Source organism: Hetaerina americana, unplaced genomic scaffold (assembly GCF_022747635.1).
Source record: "Hetaerina americana unplaced genomic scaffold, ioHetAmer1.1.p SCAF_1, whole genome shotgun sequence".
In the NCBI taxonomy this organism is placed as follows: domain Eukaryota; kingdom Metazoa; phylum Arthropoda; class Insecta; order Odonata; family Calopterygidae; genus Hetaerina; species Hetaerina americana.
Window position 1 is genome coordinate 79444369 of NW_027286069.1, and position 22271 is coordinate 79466639.

The following is a 22271-nucleotide window of genomic DNA, read 5'->3' on the forward strand; positions in this document are numbered from 1 at the left end:
AGTGGGATGATGGAACCTTGTTTGTTTGAGATCAAAAACTGCTAAACAGCAGGGTACCATATGTGTGTGTACCTGAATTGGAGAATCTAATTGCTTGCTTATGAGTGCACCATTTATTAAAGCTATCTACTATCTCAGACCTTCCGTTTATGCATTTTGGAATGCATGGCAGTGGAACTTGGCATTGACAACCTGCCTGGGGTAAATACACACTCTTTTCGGAAATTCTATCAATGGCAAATATGACTACTACTATGTAATAGTTATGTGTATATATGCACACGCATGCATATATACCCTTGTGTGTATGTACACACAAACACATGCATATATACCCACACACATACACACATATAAACCATAAACACAGTAATCAACCCGAAGGTTGGTTTGGTTGGTGATGGTAGAGTTCACCCTGTACTAAGCCCCATGGCGTGTGAAATTCGCACATCAGGGTAGGGGGGCCAGCTCCTTTCCCTGTGCTGGTTATGGTTTCCCAGGAAGATCTGGTACCCAAAAAATCATATAGCTTGGCTGGAGCTGCAGGTGCACAGAGAGGCTTCTCCAGGCCCTCCGGTCAGTAGTCCAATTCTCTATCTCTGGACTACCGCGACACACACACACACACACACTTGGAGAGATAGGCAAAAACTTAGTGGATGCATACAGCACAACCTGTCAGAATAACTAGCAAAGGAGATTGCAGAAAATGACAGTGGTGCCAGTTTGTTAAAATATAGCTCTATTACAGTACTCAAACTTTGAAATATTTTTGGAAGCATCTTATATGAGAAGCCTTGGATGGTTCCTTTACTTTTTCTATGTTCAAATCTATTTTGATTCAGGATGAAATATTGTTAATAAATTAAACATGAGAAAAGTTTAATTTTATTTTTATGCAGATTAGCCTTGCTCATATTCATATAGAATATTTGGATTAATATCTCACAACTTGTCCACAATTAGCCTGCTTAATATAATTAAATGGGAATATATTTCCACGAAAGTTTTCTTTCTGAAACAGCTCATAATTAAATTCTTAATGCTGGGATTGGAAATGCTTTTTCATAAATGATTACTACGTATGACTTTAATTGCTATGGCAACACTAAATGCCATTTTAGCTGTGTATAGCTTTCAGTTCTGTTTCTCTTAAGTTTTCCTAAGCATACAAGTAAAGCACAGGCAAGTCTCTATTCTTTTTCCCTCCCTTAATTCAACAGGGTAACCACACCAGTTTGGATACCAAATGTGGACCTCCAGTTGTGTGCATGGTCTACAGTTGGCAATGCCCTTGTTTTTGTATTTGCCAACAATATTTACTACAAACCAAATGCAACAGATAAGAAGGTACTACAGATAACAACAGATGGGGTTAATGAAACTCTTTATCATGGTATCCCAGACTGGGTGTATGAAGGTGGGTTCACAAACTTCGTGAAATATGTGTCTGTGGTATTTGCAACTATTTCTCTTACATGTACATGTCTGTACATAAGGTTTCATATGTTTATTTAATAAAAAAATGATTTATTTCAGAGGAAGTATTAAGTTCAAATTCTGCTATGTGGTTCTCACCATCAGGAGAGAATCTAGCTTTTGCTTCATTTAATGACTCTGAAACTCAGATAATGACCATTCCATACTATGGACCACCAGGAAATTTGCAGTTTCAGTATCCTAGGGAGCTACATATTCGATATCCTAAGGTAATTCCAAGGTAAATCTCTTCAGAAGTGATGATAGTAATGCTGTATTGAATCATTATAAAGCAAATTACACATCACATTGACTTGGATAATTTCTTCCTCTCAAAATTTTGCTAATAAAAATTGGAATGAAAAAAAATGTTTCTCATGAAATCATCATTAAATTCTAATGTAACTATGTACTCCTGAAATCCAGGGGAGAAATAATGTAAATAAATACTGTGCTGTAGGTGCTATTATGTTTTTATTAGAATATAGTAGCCCATGTGACATAGGTAGCTTGATTTCAGCATGACAATATGGTCAACAAACTGGTAGTTTCAATTAAGGAAATTATCATTCCTCCACCCTGGAATGAATTATATATACCCTCAGTGCCATCCTTTCTATCAGTTTTACCATCCCAGAATTTGTATATTCGGAATTTTTACGTATTAATGCATAAATTTCCATTTATTTAAATAGCCTGGAACTCCCAATCCACAAGTCTCACTTCGTGTGATCAACCTAACATCAGCTGGTGATGCCAAAACCATAAATGAAGGATTAATCAGTATACCAGCTCCAGTTAATACAGTGACAAAGTAGGTAATTTATTTTTTTCCTAGATTACTTCAGCCTTTAAAATATTGCTTTAATGATAAACAGTTGCCATAATTGAAATTACCTTATTTTGTATAGATCATTCTTCCTCCTTTTTGAATGTGAAATGGATTTTTTCAATGATAGATCTTCACAGATTAAAGTTAAATCAATATGAATTTTTTAAATTCTGGATTTAGTGACCACATATTGGCTGCAGTAACGTGGGCAAGTGACACAGAGTTGGTGGCTGTATGGATGAATCGCGTACAAAATGTAGCAGTCATCACGACATGTGACATCTCTTCTGGGAAAGCAGGAGCTTGTTCTAAGGTTATCTTACTTTCCACAATGATGTAATTTTGGTATGCCATATCAAATGGCACATTAAAGTTCTTTCCATTTATATCAAGTCACGTTCAGATGTTAGCTACGCAATAGCTATGTTTATAGTATTAGTTAGTCATGAATAAAATTCATTGTAATATGTAGTGGATATTCTGCAAGAGAAAAATATTACAAATCGAGCAATGCAGAAAGAAACATTCTTATTTTATCCTAATTCTGTTTCAGCTGTTGCAAATTTCTGAACCCTCTGGGTGGGTGGACATATTCTCCCCACCACACTTCCCAAAAACCAATCCGAGTTCATCTTCCATGGTGTTGATATTGCCACAAGATGTGGGAACAGGAGAAAGTGCAGACAGTTACCGGCATGTGACGAGGGTGGACCAAAAGGCTGGGGAAAACCCTGTGATCACATCTTTGTCTTTAGGGAAAATGTCTGTGACAGAAATAATTGAATGGGATGACAAAAATGGAATCATGTGAGTGAATGTACGGGAACTACATTTGAAATTTCCTGGCTCTTGTTCTCTTGGCCTCTCTGTGATGTCTGGTGACATCTTAGCAGTTACCAGTGATAGCTAATGCAGACTAGTAGAGCTATGATGCCTGATAGCTCCTCATCCTCCTTCCTTTTGAAGATTTAATGAGAAAGGGAACCTAATGGTATCAGTTTCATCAAAACAAAGACATTTGTCAGTGTAGCTATATCTTGCTAATGTTTACCTTTCCTTCATTGCCAATTAATATACCAAATGGTAGGAGTGATGTGAACACAGTCAAATGATCAGAAACTGGTTTTGAACTGTATTTAGCTAGGCAACCATGTTCATAATTTTCTAACAAAATGTTACAAATTAATGTTTCTTTTTAGATACTTCATGGGAACAGCAGAAGGTGACTCAGCTCAGAGACATCTATACAGGGTTGCGGATAAAATACCTCCTGAGCCGGTAGAATGTATGACATGTGGTGTTAAGAATGCTGTTACCTCAAGTTCTTTTAAATCATGGGGAAATAATCCCAACTGCTCATACAATTCTGTCTCATTCAGCAAGGATTACTCATTATATTCCTTGTATTGTGGTGGCCCACAAATTCCAGAGGTTTCCATATGGACAAAGGTTAGTATCTTAGTACCAGTTAAAATTCTGCTGAAGTTACACATTTTATCATATATAAAATTTCTTAATACTTTTACCATAAATATGTGAGCATCAAATTGCCTGGAGGTTTTCAGTTTGAATTTCTGATAGACCGTCTTCATCATCAACTCTAAATCTTATGATTTGTTTGCTGCATCTCTCACAATCCCCTCAATTTCTTGATAACTCCCAATCATTACAGACTCATTATCTGGTTGATATAGTCCATCATTGGTCTTCCAATATCTTTTAAATGTAGAAGAATGATTCAGCCATAGTATTATGCTTACATAGAGATATTCCACATTTACTGACCTCCTTTCTTCTTAGACCTATTTTTGCAATTAAATAAGGTGAGTTAGTCATATTTTCCCCTCCAGTTAGCTGGTTGACCATGGCATAAATACTTCAGTTTTGAGTTCTTTCATCTCCATTCCTTCCTCTCAAACCCCTTTCTTTCAGCACTCAAACAGGGTGATTATCAATTTCTCATTCACTAGCAGTATTGTGTCCTATATAAAAAAATGTCCAATAAGTTAATAATCATGCTCACACCATTAGCAGGAGAATGCAGCACTTTCAAAGTGTAAAATCACTTTATCATTTATGGAACCTTTCGAATTGAAATTCCCCATGGAAAAGTTTATTTTTAATAAAATTAATTATGAATGTGTATGTAATCATTTTTACCCCTTGATAAAGGGTACCATTAAAGATCTTGGTTGACCTGTAATTTCAATTAGGAGATCCTAAAGAGTTGACCTACCTACTGGGTTGACTGGATACATACAAATCCATGCAACTCCTTGGAACATTAGTTCAGGGATACTGTGTTGTCCATTGAACAGCAATACATTTTCTGACAACAGTGTTTGAAATTCCATGGAAAAATAGTTGCTGATAATAATAGCTAGACTTTTGTGATGGTTAAATGCAAAATTACATTTTAGACATTCATGAACCCAGATTGAATGCCAAGGTTGTGCTCCCAATTAAACCTGCTGTGTTGATCTGGTGTAATTTATCAAAGTCCAGTTCTACCTAGTATAAAACATTTTACTTCATACTGCCATAAAAGTAATAAAAGTTCAGAATGAAAGTAAAAATGAAAAACTGTATATGTTATGATTCATCTGACCTTTTTAAAAGGTAGACTATTTGAAGACATACTTTATGCATTTTCTATTTTGTTTTTAAATTTTGGTCTCAAGTTACAGTAATTATCTATGGTGTTAAAAAATCAAACTCTTTCACAGAATGGCGAACGGCTCCTAACATGGGAAAAAAACATGGGTCTCCATTCTCTCTTGGAAAATAGGGAAGTGCCTCAGACGATGAGAATGCAAGTCCCACTTCCGGGGGGTTTGGAAGCCGAAGTCTTACTGCGGCTGCCATCCAAGGTGGACAAATCTGGAACTACAAAATATCCCATGATTGTCTATGTGTATGTTTTATGACATATAGTAACCCTACAGCAACTTGATCGTTAACTGAATTTCATAAACCCTATGCTAGAAATAACGGTTTTGGAATAGGACAAAAAAATGAATCAGCTTCTCACTTATCTTTTAGATACGGTGGCCCTGATACAAACCAAGTGAATGAGAGATTTACAGCTGATTGGGGTACATATCTTGCGACAAATCGGAGCATAATATATGCTAGTATTGATGCACGTGGGTCAGGACTCAGAGGACACAAGCTTTTGTATTCAGTCTATAGGAGGCTCGGGTCCATAGAAGTAGAAGATCAAATTAATGTGACGCGGTAAGTTTTAAAAATAATTCTAATGAATGAAATATCATACAATAAGGTGATGTTATAATGCAGATTTTCCAGTATCTAATACACCAATACTCACTTTTCCCTTATGGTAATTGTTTATGGTAAGAGTGGTGTTTGCTATACACACGAATTATCATTTGAGCCTTTTAATGCTCATTGTCACTCATGTACTCACTAAGTTCAGCTTTCTCTGGGAATTTTTATGATTTTTGGGCAGAGCATAGGTATTAATTATGTATAAATTAATAATAGCATTCACAAAGGTTAATGTACTCCCCACCCTTTATATTAGCCTTGAAGACTTACCATATCATAAATTTAGTGGAACTGTCCTACATTACTTAAACTAAACTATTTGTTAATAACCAGAGATTTTTTCAATTCATTGACATAACTTCCCTCATTTAATTGGTGTTGTTTCCTAAATTAATTGGTATTTCTTCCTTAATTAATTGGTGTTGTTTTTGAACTCATATATAGCACATGAAATCATTGACTTTTTGAGACTATGCATATTTATATTTTATCTCAAATGAGCTATTTTCTGCTGGGTCATCATTTTTAAAAACATCAAGCTATTCAGGGGTACAGAACTGAGAGGGACAATGTAGAGTATGGATCATTTCACCTTCCTAGTAGTTGCTGTCAAAAGTGGGCAAAGGGAGAAAAATTTGGGAACACCTCAACCAAAAAGAAAGTGGATTTCTGTGAAGCTATAGTGTGAAATTCAGCATCAACTGCATTACATGGTTTTTCCTGTGAGAAACGAGGCACATGAAGACAGGTACCTCAGGAGGACAGGCCTTTAGGGAGTGTGAAGAACTGAAGAAGGAAAAAGTGTTGGGAAAATAAAAGGAAATCTTCACATTATGTAGTATGTAATAGTTTTAGATGCCATACAAAACCTGCTTTGGATATGTAGATTACCTATGATGAATTAGTTACTAAAAATTCTCAATTAGAGGGTGTGGTAGAGCAGTGAGTGAAGTGGTTGATGATATAGTTGAGGGCTAGAATTTGACTGCTTGGCGACTGCCAGCACCCATGCCTTTTGCCTAACTTTGCTCAAGCTGCATAAGTTAGTGTGCAAGCTGCCTTCTAAGGAAGCCACAAGTGGAACATGGAAAGGAAACTGACCCCCCATACCCTGAATATATGAATGATCTCATGGTTTAGCACCTAAGTGGGACCTTCATCATCACCTCACAAGGAAGACTAAGAGACATTACTATTCAGAAGGGCATAAAACAGACAAGCTACATGTATTAGGGGTGAGGGGGATTTAACATTGAGTAGAAAAGACTGGAGGGCTACAGTAAATCAATCTTAAGATTGAAATATTGATGATGATCTAACCAAACCAAGTTGATTACTGTGGTGATGGTAAATTGCAAATAAAACTGAATATGATGAATAAAGGGCAACATGCTTTGATATTCTCACTAGAAAGACAATGTATAATACTCAAATGTAATTTAAGCTATTTTAGCACTAGCACTTGTGAATTTAGAGTTATTTTTGGTTATGCAATAATGGAAAAAAACGACATCTAATGGGCAAAAGTGGTGTTACAAGGCCAATATTACTAGAGAATCTTCCAACTCACATTAATTGGAGGAAACCATGCAAGTTGTATTTCTTCCCTGCGATCAAAAACCTTAATGGACCACTGAACCTGTTTAAACTGGCCAGTAATCCCAAGCATTATAATCTAACCTACTTGCATATCATCCTCCATTATATTTGATTTTAATTATGTATACTCATGTACATCTACATAATACCCCGTAAGCCGCCGCAAGGGCGTGTGGCGGGGGGTGTTAGGTCACCAACCGTAAAAAGGAACAATACCACATGCAAAACAACAACATGGAAAATTACACCCACAGCAGCGCACACACTGCCTGTGCTTAGAGAAATTTCGGTAACTAAAATCTAGTACTGGAATAATTGTTGATATGTTTTTGTTTTTAGGTATCTACAGAAAACATTCCCATTTATTGATAGCAAAAGGACTGCTATTTGGGGTTGGAGCTATGGGGGTTATGCCACAGGAATGGCACTGGCTAAGGACAAAGACAATGTATTTAGGTGTGGAATTTCAGTCGCACCCGTGACTGACTGGGCATACTATGGTAAGAATGTGTTATCCAGATGGAGAACACTGGGTAATTACTGGGCAAAGGTGATGGAAGGCTCTCTTAATTCCAACTCCTGAGTGCTATGTTGCCACCCAACAATACTCCCTTTTTAGTCAAAAAACCTGAGTTCCAAATAACTGGAATTTCCTGAAAAATGCTCTACTGAAAATAATTAATTTTTATAATCACTAGGGCAATTTTACTGATTAACAATTTTCCTATGCAACAGTAAACAAATTGATTTTGAAGTAATTCCTAAATATTTGATTTCTAATAACTTTGGCTTTCATTCAGAAATGTTGAATATATTCATGCTGATTGCATCCTCTGTGTAATATACACTGTGTTTTCTGGCTGGAACGTACTTGTGATGTTTCATAAAATGTTACTGAACATCTTAACCCAGAAAATTATTAGCGAGGAAGGGAGTGAGGTGACTTATTAAAACTTCAGATGCTGCCATGGTGACTGAACTACAGCGTTTCTGTAATACAGCACAATAGTAAAAAAAACTCAAAAATAAATTTGGCTATATTCCTTTTTGAAATCGAGTCGATATAAGGTGGTTCTGTTTCCTAAAATATTGCATATTGATCAAATTAGGCAAATACTAAATTCTCAAATCATGATACATGTATTTATTCCACTTTTAGAGTCCCTTTATTCAATTCTTTACCCATTAGTTTTAATGCTGTGCTATTTATTTTCATCTTCAGATACAATATATACTGAGCGGTACATGGGGCTCCCGACTTTGGAAGATAACATTCAGGGTTATGCTAAGAGCAACTTAAACCATTTAGCCACAAAAATAAGAGGGAAAGAATACTTGTTGGTTCATGGAACTCTTGATGACAACGTCCACTTTCAGCAATCTATGATGCTATCCCGAGTCTTAGAAACGAGAGACATTCTTTTCCAGCAACTGGTAAGTGTTTAATAAAGCTCTTTGTTATTTGTCTGAGACTCAATTTACCATGTACATGGTGGGTAATGCAGTTATTCACTATCTGCCAATGAAATATCTTTGTATGTTTGTAGAGGAAACAAGATAGAAAAATGTAATTCTAAAACAATGGTATTGTTTGTGTTATTGTTACTAATGATCATGAGCACTTTGTACTATGCATTTAAAAAACTTGAAAGTTTGATAAGATCATCCTTCTCCCAGTTACGTTTTTAGTATTTAGGATTGTTTTCCAAAGCCAAATTGATCCATAGCGGTTGCACACTTTGAGAATGTATTTTATCTCAGCAGGTCATTCGAGGTAATGCATTTATCCATATTTTTGGATGCTATATAATTGAAACTTTTGAATCATTTCATTTTGATTTCTACAGAGTCATGAGTGCAGTAAATAGTCTAACTTGACCCATTATTTGTCATCTATTCTTCTCTTTGGATTCAAGTTTGATCAGCAAATACAAAGCAATTGTTTTAGAAAGAAAAAGTATAATGCATGGGAAGTCTTAGGGACTCTTTGGCAAGAGACACTAAGTGTTCATGAGATCTAAATATTACTAGGTGGTGTTAACACTTTCTCTACGGATAAAAAACATGAGGTGGCCAGAGATTATCTGAAAAGTATTTTCAAGTCAAGTTAATGAACATAGTGAAGGTAAAACTAGATTGTCTGACAAATTAAGCCAACTGACACCTTTCTTATGGCAAAGTATGGTGGAAATAATTATTTCACCTCATTCAGCCAGAGAAATATGGTTCCATAGTGTTAACTTTCTGCCCAATGCACAATGCTAAAATAAATTGCCAAGAGTGAAATTAGAAAAAACCATCTACACATGATTGTCATCATCCTGTCCTGACACCATTTCCCCACCATATAGGCCCTATTGCGGTGAGTGCTTAAAGTGTAAAGGAGAATATTAAGATTGAGTATCATATAATTTTGGTGATATGCTATGCTGATACACATTATGAATATTAGATTTCATCATTTGGGAAAATTTGATTTTTCTCAACAATTTTACAATCTTAAAATATTTTGCGTAATCATGAAAACAATATTATGCCTGCCATATCCATGAGGAGTTCCTGGGAGTATTGTGATAATGAAATCTATGGAAGTATGAGGAAAGAATCTTTGTAGTATATGAAATGTAATCTTACTTTATGAAAGATCCCTTTAATTTAAGGTCTACAAGGTGTTTTGCTAATGCCAGAGATCAAAACTTGTTATGCTCCTCGCATAAAGAATTTTCAAAGATGTGCTAATATTGGACATTCATTCAAAAACTCATCCAATAAATTCTGTATTATTTTAATTTTGATGCTGCAGGCATCAATTATCATTGAAGGGTGTATTGAATAATCAAACCATATTATTCATTATTTCCCTATTTAATCCTCTACCATCCCTCATTTCACCCCTCTTTATCCCCATCTCTTTATCATTGACAATTGAAATACTTCAAAAAAAGTATCCCCATTCAGCCAAAATCAGAGGTCCTTTTTAAGAACAATTAAGTTGGTATAATTGATAGTTTTAATATTATCTTATTAGTTGCTTCTGTTATGAGGATTTGGATTTAGCATAATGTTTGAGAATTCAATTCAATGATAATATGATCATTCAAGTAGATCTGAAAATGGAATCAATTTAAAGAAAATTATTGAAATAAAAATTAAACTAAATGGGGCTAGAACCAAATTAAAATTTTGGATTTGATGATATATCTACTGGACCCATCCTGGCTAATATAACAACCGAAACACAATGCAGTTATTACCATTGTGCATTTATACTGCAGTGTATTTAAACTGTGTTAAATATTATTATTATATTCACACTACTTAAATGATGAATTTTGTTCTTTGCAGACTTATCCAGATGAAGAACATGGACTGACTGGTGTGCACCTTCATTTGTACCATTCCATAGAACATTTTCTCAACCAGTGCCTAATGTTGCCCACCAACAGCACAGCCTGACCAAGAAATCTTCGACTTTTGTAACAAACTGTGCATAAAATATGCAATGAAAACTTTTAAATTGTTGAAATGATCAATAAAATATTTTTTTTGTAATTTTGTTTGAAATTGGGAAGAATTTGAAAACCCTTCCATGCAATCAAGGCAAAATCTCAAGAAATCCAAAATGTTTGTTCTGATCTTGAACAACTTTTATTTTGTAATAAAAATAATTAGTTACGGCTGGATTTATTGTGAAAAGGTCAGAGGTCTATAAAATCAGTGTTAGAGCTAAGAGTATTGGGAAGGGCTGACGAAGAGAAATCAGTAGTGTCTTCCATGAACAAGTTCACAGAAAAATATTGTTCCGGCTATTAGGCTGGTGCTTTAGTTGTAAAAAGATGAGTTGAAAAATGTAATTGTTTAGGTAAATATTAGCTTGAAAAATGAATCAGATTTCCATGCTGTTTTATCTTGATTTAATAATTTTTTCAAGAAAAAAAGCAATGTAAATAGTCTTGTTAAAAGTGAATTCACCCTATGAATTCAAAACCTTTGTTATTTCAGCCTTGGCCATTCTAAGCTAAAGTTTATGCTTAAAGGAATTAGAGTGAAAAAGAATTTGCTGAATCTGCGGAAACCTTTTGTGCATATAGTGGTTCTGTAGAAGCCTTAAATCCATAGTCCCAATGTCCTCCAGTGAGTTTATATGTAGATTTGGGAGAATTGTAAATTATCATAGGTATATGAAGAGCCAATTCTGGCGATTAAAAACCATTGTGGTTGATGTTGCAATATGATTCCCAGGCAAGCCTATCTGGGCACCTGCAGCTCCACTCAAGCTATGTGATTTTTCTGGTACCAGATCTTCCTGGGAAACCATAACCAGCTCTGGGAAAGGAACTGGCCCTCCTACCCTGATGGGTGAATTTCATTCACTCTCGGGTTTGGTACTGGGTGAACTCTATCATCACCTACCAAACCGACCTTCAGGTTGATTACTGCATTTATGGTTTTTTTATCAGTAATGGGGAGGGGAAACTTATGGTGTATCTGATCAACTGGGGTTAATGATTGTGTGTCCCTGAAAGAAAACACTTGATCGTGTTGGGGGATTGCAGTGTGGTAGCAGCTGAAGTGAATGAATCAGGATAATACATCAGGAGTACAGAATGACAATTGGGATAAATCAATATTTTTCTGATCAATCATACTCTTGCCTTAAATGCAGGTGTTCAAAACACTCTTCTTTAGGCCAAAGTCATCTTAGTTCATCTATCTATAGTCCCAATGAGTCATTGGCTGACTATGTAATGCTGGCTTTTTTTTTGCTTTCTATTCTTCTTACAGTCACTCTTCTGAGCTTTACACCAAATGTAAGGAGCCAGTGCACTTAAAATGACTTGTTGCTCATTTTACTCATCAGGTTCAAAATAAGTTTTTATGGTTTTTTAACGCCAGGATGAAATTTGAGGGAGGATAACTCTCTTTCTCTGGCAGTTAAAAGTTTTAGTTCCAGAGATTAATGGGCCTAGGTTTCCATATTTTTTAATTTTCATAAATATTTCCAGGGTAAAATCAAATGTACGTTGGGTATCTACTCATTGATATTGCCTAATGAGTAATTCTTTTGTGGTTAAAAATATATAACTCAAATGAATTATGTTGTGGAAGAGTATTTATGAAGTGTTTTGGTGTCTTATGTGCTTCCTTGGGCAACCTTTAGGCTTCAGCGAAGGAGAAGATGCCATGGAATGTTACAATTAATGCATGATCAACTGGTTTTGCTGGGTTGTACCATCAGGGTGGCAACATTCGTAGTAATTACATTGGAGGGATTTTAAGTGTTTATTTAAATTAAACATTCCTGTCAGGTAGTCTCTATCCTTTTAAAGAGTATGCTGGCAATCACAATGGATCGACAACAGTGCCCTTCCTGCACTACAACACCAGTGAAATTGAGGTTCACAAAAATGTTTTAAGTAAAACATTTTCACATGGAGATTGACTAAAATAAATGAAAAAGTATTTCTGTAGTCGAGAGATAGGTGCTTAAAATATCAGAAAAATGAGATGGATGGACTGGGATGTTTCTGAAATTATTTGTGTGACTTCACATTAAGGCTTCTACAAAATCTTGGAGCTGGGATGGACTACCTTTCAAATGTTGTCTATGGTGGAAAAATTGAGAAAGTATATATATGTGCTTTTAATTTGGAAGTGACATTAGCTAACCTCTCCTCTCTCAGACACCCCATAAAAAACCCACCACAATCATCCTCTCATGCAAGGTTGGTGGCCCTACCTCTGGTATATTTTGTATTAGACCTGTAGGTCCAAGATCATGCATAGTGTGTATTAAAACATTATTCCAGTTCTCAACTGGAGAGCAGAACTATTATGAGAGGTTATTTTATCTCTCTCTTCGTTTGTAAATCTGAGTCAACTAAGGACTGCAAGTTGTACCAAACTCGTGGGTGGAAGAAAATTACAAATTGCTGTGGTCTAAAAACGTTTTTCATCACTGTTCCATGAATGAAATAATTTAATTGAATGCGCCCACAATATACAATAAGTGATGATGACCTTTTAGAAAGCATCACTGATTGTGCCCCACCTTGCTGCAATAATAGTGTTATATATTTCACTTTTAACATTTACATTGATTATGATATTAAAAAAAGCTTAACTTCTGTTGTTTGCCTCCTCTATGTTACTTTAACTCAATTTTTATTCATAAAAAAGTTAACTAAGTCTTGTTGCTTTACATATGAGTTCTTATGAGTGGTTATGCAAGTTCTTTATCTTACTACCATAGTATTTTCTGAGTTATTGTACCTTTCTTTAATTTTTAGTAGCAGTAGTGTTTAGGGGAGGCGACCGACAGCTGAGGTCATTTGCACCATAGGGGATGGACAGGAAAGGATGATGGGTAGAGAGAAACCCGGCATCGGTATAAGCCTACTCTTTACGAAATGCGCCAAGGGGTCTGCAGCTTAACGTCCAATCGGACGGACGGCGTACTCACTCAAAGTGCCCTCCACAAAGCACCTCAAGTAGGGACCGAGATACCTCTGAAAAATATTCAACACTGCCATGGTTCTTTTTCCATGCAGCATCATTAGATGCTTAATGGCAATGGAATCATGATATTGTAATAAATTGCAAATATGGAAACATGGTGCTTTTCTCCTGTTCCTCACGATGAAGGAATTCTTGTAAGTGACAAAAGCAGCATCCAATAGATGTAAGTTTTGTATAGATCATCACTGAGTAAAAAAATTACCGCATTTAATTATAGGTTTTCATCACCTTATGTTCTATGATATTCAAAACAAAGCAAATTTCCTTTATTTAGCTACTGATCTTACTTGATAACTAGAATTAAATATTACTTATATTAAAAATATTAGCAGTCCCAACTCTAGTCCCTAATGCCTAACAAGTCTCATCGCATCCAAAAAGCATGTGACATAATGTATAACCAGTTTTAACGCAGCTGTAGTGTCGTTTCTGAACACAGGATTAAGCTCCCGATGAGATTAAAAACGATCCGAGCCAGATAATTAGCTTCAAATATGTCTAGCGTTTTGCCGGGTGTTCCGTTTGATTTAACACGCTGTCATATTGTCATTTGTTCGTTATTTTTACTACCTTATGAAATCATACGCTATGGATTTCGGAGAGGTAAAGTGCACCAAATTTTGTAAATTCTACTGCGTGGATTGCATCGATAATAGTTGTATGATTATAACCATTGATTCGATTCGTGAAGAAGTAAATACCTGTAAAACTCTTCGAACTTTTTTAATCCATGTGTTTGGGACATGGAAGTTTTTGAAGTAATAATTTCTTTTTCGTTATTACCGAAGGATTGCTAACATCGAAGTAGCTGTTAAAAGGTTTGCCGACGTTTCATTTCTTTTGTCTCTTATCTCTTGAAGCGGATCTTCTGTTACGGTTGACAACTTATATAACATAGGCTGATTGTACAAAACGGTAGTGATGCATAAAGGTTTAAGAAGACCACTGTTAACGACAACATCCGGCTACTTTTGCGATAGGAGTGCTTAATTATTTTCAAATTTCCTTTCTGTACGTCTTCTAATTTTAATTTCTAGTTGGTGGTTTCTTCGAGTTCAGTTTAATTTTACTATAATATTAAAAAATGTAGAAAATTATTTTGCTCCAGATAATATTAAAGCAGTACTGTCATAATCGGAAAGACGAGTAATTTTTCATTTCGTTTTAACTAGTTCAGCTATAAGTAAAATAAAATCCGCATCTTTTATTTAATATTGGTTCTTTAGATGACATTAGTTCCTGGGCCATATAAAAAGGAAACAATATATCGTGAATTTGTCAGTTGAAGAGAAATATTTAAAAAATGCTAATGATGCTTTATTCATCATTGGCCGGTTCGGCAACGTTTCATCATAAATGTGCATCACTTTTCTTAGTATAAATCGAATGAGAAAAGGTTATTTATTTCACATAGAGATATTTAGCAAAAATAGTTGACTTTCTTTCCATAATGCACAGGTGTACCTAAAGATTATACTTGAAAGTATTTTAAGGAGATTCTTTCAAATCTTTAGGGAGCTGGGCAAAACCATTGGCTCCTGAATAGTATAGTCCCTCACCACTAAAATTTGACGATCTTGCTTCAATGTGTATGTCAAGCTTAGTGCGTTTATCATGGTGATGGATATTTAGGTTTTGTTCGAAAAATATTTCACATTAGTTTTCAGTTAACCTTTGGCTTTGTATATAGGTATTCAGCATCATTATGAATGTTAACTGGGAGAAATTCAATAGGGGTAATTAGGGAGTTTGATTTAAAAAAAGCATAGGTTTTTAATTCACCCATGGAGTAGAATTTAAAGAAGGCATATATGAAGAGGATTAATAAGAAGGCATATATGAAGAGGATTAATAAGAAAACGTATATGAAGAGGATTTATTAGAAGGCATATATGAAGAGGATTTACAAGAAGGCATATATGAAGAGGATTTACAAGAAGGCATATATGAAGAGGGTTTACAAGAAGGCATATATGAAGAGGATTTATTAGAAGGCATATATGAAGAGGATTATTAAGAAGGCATATATGAAGAGGATTTATTAGAAGGCATATATGAAGAGGGTTTACAAGAAGGCATATATGAAGAGGATTTATTAGAAGGCATATATGAAGAGGATTATTAAGAAGGCATATATGAAGAGGATTTATTAGAAGGCATATATATGAAGAGGGTTCATAAAAAGGCGTATATGAAGAGCATAACTATTTAACTTTCAATTTAAAAAATGCTATTCTGTAACATTCAGCCGAGAAAGTGTCCACAGCATTATGAAAATAGACTAAGCCCAATTAACAAATATAAAAGACCTTGGAGTAAGATTTGACTCACAGTTGACATTTCATCAACATTATAACTATGTTCCATCTAAGGCATACAAATCGCTTAGATTTATCTTCCGATACTGTAAAAACTTAAACTACAGAGAGCCATTTAAAGTACTGTTCATCTTAATAGTAAGGTCACTCTGTGAATTCTGCTCTACTGTCTGGTCACCTAACTACAAACTCCATATTCAAGCAATTGAATGTGTTCACAGAAAATTTGTGCACAAAATTGCATTCAAATTCAATATTCACAAAGATTTTTAAAGTTATCATGAAATGTTACCTCAACTAAATCTTCCCTCCTTGCATTAATGTAGCAAAATTGTTAAAATAACTTGTCTTTGTTAATTACTGCATAACAAGATTGATTCCATAGAAATTCTAAGGGCAATATCTTTCTGAGGACCTTCACATAACTCAAGGTATGAAGCACTCTTTGAAATTAGAAAGCATGCACAAAATTACACTTACTACTCGCCTGTAAGCCAGATTATGAGAGATGCCAACAGTTGTGATTATATTGACCCATTTTCTATTTCACCAGGATCCATTAAAAAAATCTTATTAAAAATGTCTGAAGAATTTTAGAATGTTAATTATTGCTGTGTGGATATCAGTACATGTCAATAAGTTGTTCCTAATGCCCATTGGGAAAATTTTCTTAATCGATACCACAAAGTCTACTTAAATACTACTACTAAAATTTATCATTTGGTACCATCATCTGGCCTGTAACAAATACTATATTTCTAATATTATTACCATTTTTTATTTGAAATATTATTTAGTATTGATATGTTGCCTACATTCATTAATATAACTAGGTATGTTTGCATACCTGTGTACCATGTGAAAATGTCTTTCATGCATTGCATATCAAAATTATTCTTTAATTCTAAATTATATTTTAATTCTCAATAAAGAGTATGCAGCTTTATGTAATTTGTATCCACATGTAAATGTTTTTCACAATTGTGGAACTAATAAATGTTTTTGCCCTTCTTTTTGTAAAAGGGTTATTCCTGTAAATAAAAGTCTAACACTTTGCATTGTGCTTAGTGGATTACTGTAAGGCTTAGGGCTCTAAAATGATATTTTTGACATAATATTTAGGGTACTGATGTTTTAATATCTGTATTGTACTTCTTACTTACTGTAAAGCCTACAGTAATGAGTAGAAAAGTAACTATATCAATATTATAACCTATGAACTACAACAGTTTATGGTTGGTATCGGGGACCTAAGAAAACTTGAATTTATCTGTTTGACCTTATGGTGAACATGTTTTATGATGTCTTACTGTATCCACAATGGTCTGGGACTTCTCCTCAAAGGTTAATTGTTTAATACCAACCTCTGTAATTTAATGTTACATTCAATAAACCCACATCGCCAATCATTGTAAGTATTGCATTGCAATTTCAATTTTGCTTCTCACTTACTCTCTTCTAATTTTATTATATGAATTGGTTCCAATTTGATATTTTTTTTAAATTTTGGTCCTGTGATATATACTGTTAGTAATCTATTGTAATGACCTAATGTTTTTTATTTAACTTATTGAACTAAAAACAAATACAAAATATATTATTAAAGAGAAATAAAAAGAATAATAAAACTACTTAGGGTAATCAAAAGTAGCATGGATTTTAGTTACATTTGGAAAGCATATTTTCTAGGACAATGGAATGGTTGTCTTAATAGATATTATCATCTTTGTAAACCTTTCCATTTCAGTATGAAGTTCATTTTCCTGATTTAATTACTTAATACTTATTCAATCTTGAGGTAAACATGAAAAAATTTGAGTACTTCAGTGTTGCACATAATTCTCTCATTTCCTGATTGGCCTGGTAATTTTCCCCAATCCTTTTAGGAGTAATTAAGGTATGTAGTCTCATAAGACTATACCAAGTGTTTACATTATGGTGGGCAGTGCTAACAATATCTGTAATTCAGGTAGGTGATTCTGGATTTAAATATTAAAAAATAAGTAGATACATTAAGTTATCCAATTCTTTCTTGCAAGAAAAGGCCTTTTACTTCCTGTATTTGATGGCATTTAAGGTGCACCTTTTTTCCAGGATAATGATTTAAAAAATTATCCGTCTTATATTTGTAGTAATAGCATTTAGGGGAGGCGACTGACCGACAGCATTTGAGCCATAGGGGGTGGACAGGAAAGGATGAAGGGTGGAGAGAAACCCGGCATCACCATTAGCCTACTCTTAATCGAAAGGCACCAAGGGGTCCGCAGCTTAACGTCCCATCCGACGGATGGCGTACTCACTCAAAGTACCCTCCACAAAGCACCTCAAGTAGGGATCGAGATACCTCTGAAAAATATTCAACACCTTATATTTGTTGCTGGTATTGTAATTATTGAGATCATCACTATTATGTGCCATGAATATTATTGCTTGTTTCTGTAATGTCGAAAAATGTGCTAGCAGGATCTCGAATAAACTTGATCACATTTAATAATAACTGATCAAAACTTTGTGAAGATCCTGTTGAGTGGAATTACTTGTTTTACTATAATTTTACAACATCCAGCAAGAAATTAAGTTACACAATTCAACTTAAGCTTAGTGTACCAGATTACACAGTGGAGAATGGAAGTGGAAATTATTTCTGTAAGTACATCGATGATGGTTTTTGGCTTTTCTGAAACTTAAGTGCTGAAGGAACTATAACCTAAGTTGGTGAGATATCGCACTTAAGTGCAGGCTGTAAAAATATTTCTCTTGTGTATAACCTACTGAAATGAGGGTGCATCATCCTACGAGCCATCAAATACGGCATTCACTCTAGGGCAAACTGAGAAATTTGCAAGCATAATCAACTGTAGAAATATGCTTCTTTGCATGGAAGGCCTGGTCTTCTGCATGAAAAAATACTGGGACAAACTGTAATGTATGGGGAATGTAAATTATATTTAGGATTTTGGGTGTTGTAGATTATAATGTGGTGAGGACATGATTGAGATCACCAGATCTCGCCAAGAAATTTGTGGGAGAAGAACGTTACTTGGAAGCCTTTACAGGTGTGGAATGCTATCAATGACTCCTCTGGTCATTCACGATATTTTTCCAGGGGTTTGTATTTTCCTACCCCTCTTGTATTCTGAAGAGCCAAGAGGATTTCCCTGCATGCGACCTTCCTGAGAAGGGATGCAGGTGGACTATTTTGTTAAGGTCAGGTTATTATTCCTATTCAAATTATGCAGTTGTATTTACCTCGTGGGATATGCTGTCATCATCTACTCATGATTTACTACTATTCCATAGTCTGAAGGAAATATTCACTTACCACCTCCAGTTTTGCCTGCTCAACGTAACCCAAAACAGCCCATAGAAAGACAACTTCCTTGAACAGATAATGACAAATCAGAATTGTGAGTTAGTGTTCATGACATAAGGCTTTTCATTCATTACCTGTGATATGTTAAACTTCACATGGTGTCCCTCAACTTTGCACTATTGAATAATAATATTTTCAGTAACTTAATTTTGTGACAGCTATTCATATTTCAACATGGAAGACTAGGGAATTTATTCTTCAACCATAACCACGTGGGGTATAATTGCCAGCTACAATGTGACAACTAACTGTATTTTTTTAAACTTAAAATTGGTAGGCAGTATACAATACTCTCATGAAGTGTTTGGGTATTAAGGAGTACTGCAAGAAACTGCGACTGAATGAGATTGAAAAATGTTGGTAGGAATGGGAGTTGTGTCCTATTTTGTTTTGCAATTTCTGCTGGATTAGATCGGTCCCTAAACAATGTGCAGGTAATTAGGCTAGAAATTCATCATGAATGTGCACTGATTCTGATTTTACAGAAATCATTGCATGACTCCACAATTATTAATATACTTATTACATAGAGGGTAAGTATACAAAAGTGTTCTTATTTGGAAAGTCAGAGAAATTCAATCTTTTAGGTGTTTAGAAAATGCATAAGAATAGCTGAATTTGTAGGGGACAATTAAGCTTCAAAATTAAAGTTACTCGGCGGCAGCAACAATTGTTTCTTTATGCCTAATTAATGTAATATTGCTGCCTTATAAAATGTATACATGCTTCATGAACTAATTTTAATTTAAAGCCCACTGCTGATTGTTGCATACCAAGGTTATTAAAATAAGAAAGCAATCGCACTAAGCAAGACCGTATGTAATAAAAAAATTCTTGCATGAATTTTTTTGTGAACAAAATACTTTGCCATATTTTCGGAATATTAAGTAAGACAAACTGAGCTCAAGATGACCACTAACTAATCTTTGAAGTCAAGAGGCATATAGATAGGAAAGTTCATTATGCATCAGCACTCCCAGTGTGGGGTATTTTTGTTAGGAATAAATATTTGCGCAGCAGTACCATTGGGTTAACTGCACATTAAATAAGAATCTTCAACAAAAGCAGAATATCCGTTTCAAAAGACGTAAGAAAATAAAACGACAGCAAACCTTCAAAAGCTGCGTTGATGTTATCAATCCTTTAATGATGTAGAAAGAAGGTATTACTTCAAACTCAATCATATCCCGAAGACGGGTTAAAACAGTTTTACGACTCTTGAAAGTATATACTTCTGCATGATTCGAAATAACGATTATAAGCAAATAGTCATAAAAGCAGTCCACGCAGCAGAATTCACAAAATGCTATGAACTTTTTTGTCTCTGATATTTAGTGAGTAAGCATTCAAAAGTAAACTACGAACAAATGACAATGTAAAAGCATGTTGATTAAAAACAAAATGAACAACAATTTTAAATAAGTTCATCTGGCTCTCATCGTTTGTACCTTTTCGTCGGGAGTTAAATATCAGGTTTTTAAAGTACAGCGAACTAGTAACTGCCAAATAGCGATTAGGCGTGCGAATGAAAATTGATCACGATCGATGCATGAAATCTTAATTAGATAAAAGTGTAAACACTAACCTATTGACCATCTGTTGTTGCAACTCAATCTCTATAAATTAAATAGAAATTTTGCCAAATATTGGTCGTCTAGCACACCAATGGTCCATTCCAAAGAGTATTATTTATTTGGCAACGCCAGTCAATCTTACAATTATTTTCAGAATGATCTGAAATTGTGATTATTAAAAAATGCAGGGCAAATCAATGTAATGCAGCAATGATATAAAAATATTGGAAATACAACCAATCTGTATGCGCTTGGGATACGTCTCACAGATGAGTTGTTAAATACTTAGTTGTGTAACATTTTTATTTCATGAATTATCTCGTATACCAGGGATAAATAAAAAGAAGAATACAATCCATCATATAATGTAAAGGAATAATTGCATAGCAGGTGATAAATATTAACGTTCGACCAACACTGAAAATCCGGCGGTTCAGAAACTTGGTATCCGGCGAACATAACATGTCAGGAGGTATCCTCGTAGGAGGTATCCTGGTAGGAGGTTCCACTTAACTCGTACTCCTTCCACCGCAGGTAAAATTCTCCCCCCTAGCACACGCCCAGCAGTACCCCATTGGCAATGAAAACTGGGAGGCGGAGTTCACAGAAAATATAAAAGGGCATCAGCGAATCCGGTGATGTCTCCCACTCCCCATTCTGGAGAGCGAAAAAATTATGATTGGCCGCTTTACCCTGGGAAGGCTCGAGTATCCACCTACATAACTGAATGACCAATAAGCCACCTGCGACCGGTGGAGTGGTATGAGGCAATTTCCGCAGTACCAGGAGTCAAGTGGAACCTTCTACGAGGATACCTCCTAGCGTTTTATGTTCGCCGGATACACATCTCAAAAACTTGCGGACTTTTGTTCATCTAAACGATAATTTTTAACTTGGACGCGCGCGACCAATAACATACCAAGAGACCACCATCATTATCACCATTATCAGAGACTACCAAAGTCACCCTGAAGACCATATTTTCGTTAGGTATAAATACTATCTATATGTAGGTAATATTAATGAAATACGTTATTTTAGGACTCTTATTGTGTTGTAAGCTTTAAAGGAGGTTTCATTTACAAAATCTCCTGAAAGCGAATGATTTCAAATGAATGAAAAGTTTTAGTAATGGTTACACCATTAAATATGTATCGCTAAATCGAAACTTAAACGCCAATGGCAATAATTTTTTTGCATGATGTTTTGAGCTCTGAAAAAAGAATATTTCTATTCGACGTCAATCATCGCGTTGTAATACCTTTTTATTTCATGAAATATAACGT

The 22271-nt window shown here is 34.9% G+C and overlaps 1 protein-coding gene across 1 annotated transcript in view; it reads left to right on the top strand.

The window, feature by feature from the left end:
- The window catches only part of LOC139693770 (venom dipeptidyl peptidase 4-like), a 38492-nt gene extending 27739 nt beyond the window's left edge, over positions 1-10753 (top strand). Inside the window, exons 6-16 of the mRNA XM_071592044.1 lie at positions 1224-1420; positions 1540-1709; positions 2175-2293; positions 2492-2624; positions 2865-3118; positions 3511-3760; positions 5038-5225; positions 5354-5548; positions 7541-7701; positions 8424-8635; positions 10547-10753. Of these exons, the coding sequence (XP_071448145.1) occupies positions 1224-1420; positions 1540-1709; positions 2175-2293; positions 2492-2624; positions 2865-3118; positions 3511-3760; positions 5038-5225; positions 5354-5548; positions 7541-7701; positions 8424-8635; positions 10547-10657 (1990 nt within the window). The 3' untranslated portion in view covers positions 10658-10753. The remainder of the gene's footprint in view (positions 1-1223; positions 1421-1539; positions 1710-2174; positions 2294-2491; positions 2625-2864; positions 3119-3510; positions 3761-5037; positions 5226-5353; positions 5549-7540; positions 7702-8423; positions 8636-10546) is intronic.
- Positions 10754-22271: the final 11518 nt, after the last annotated feature.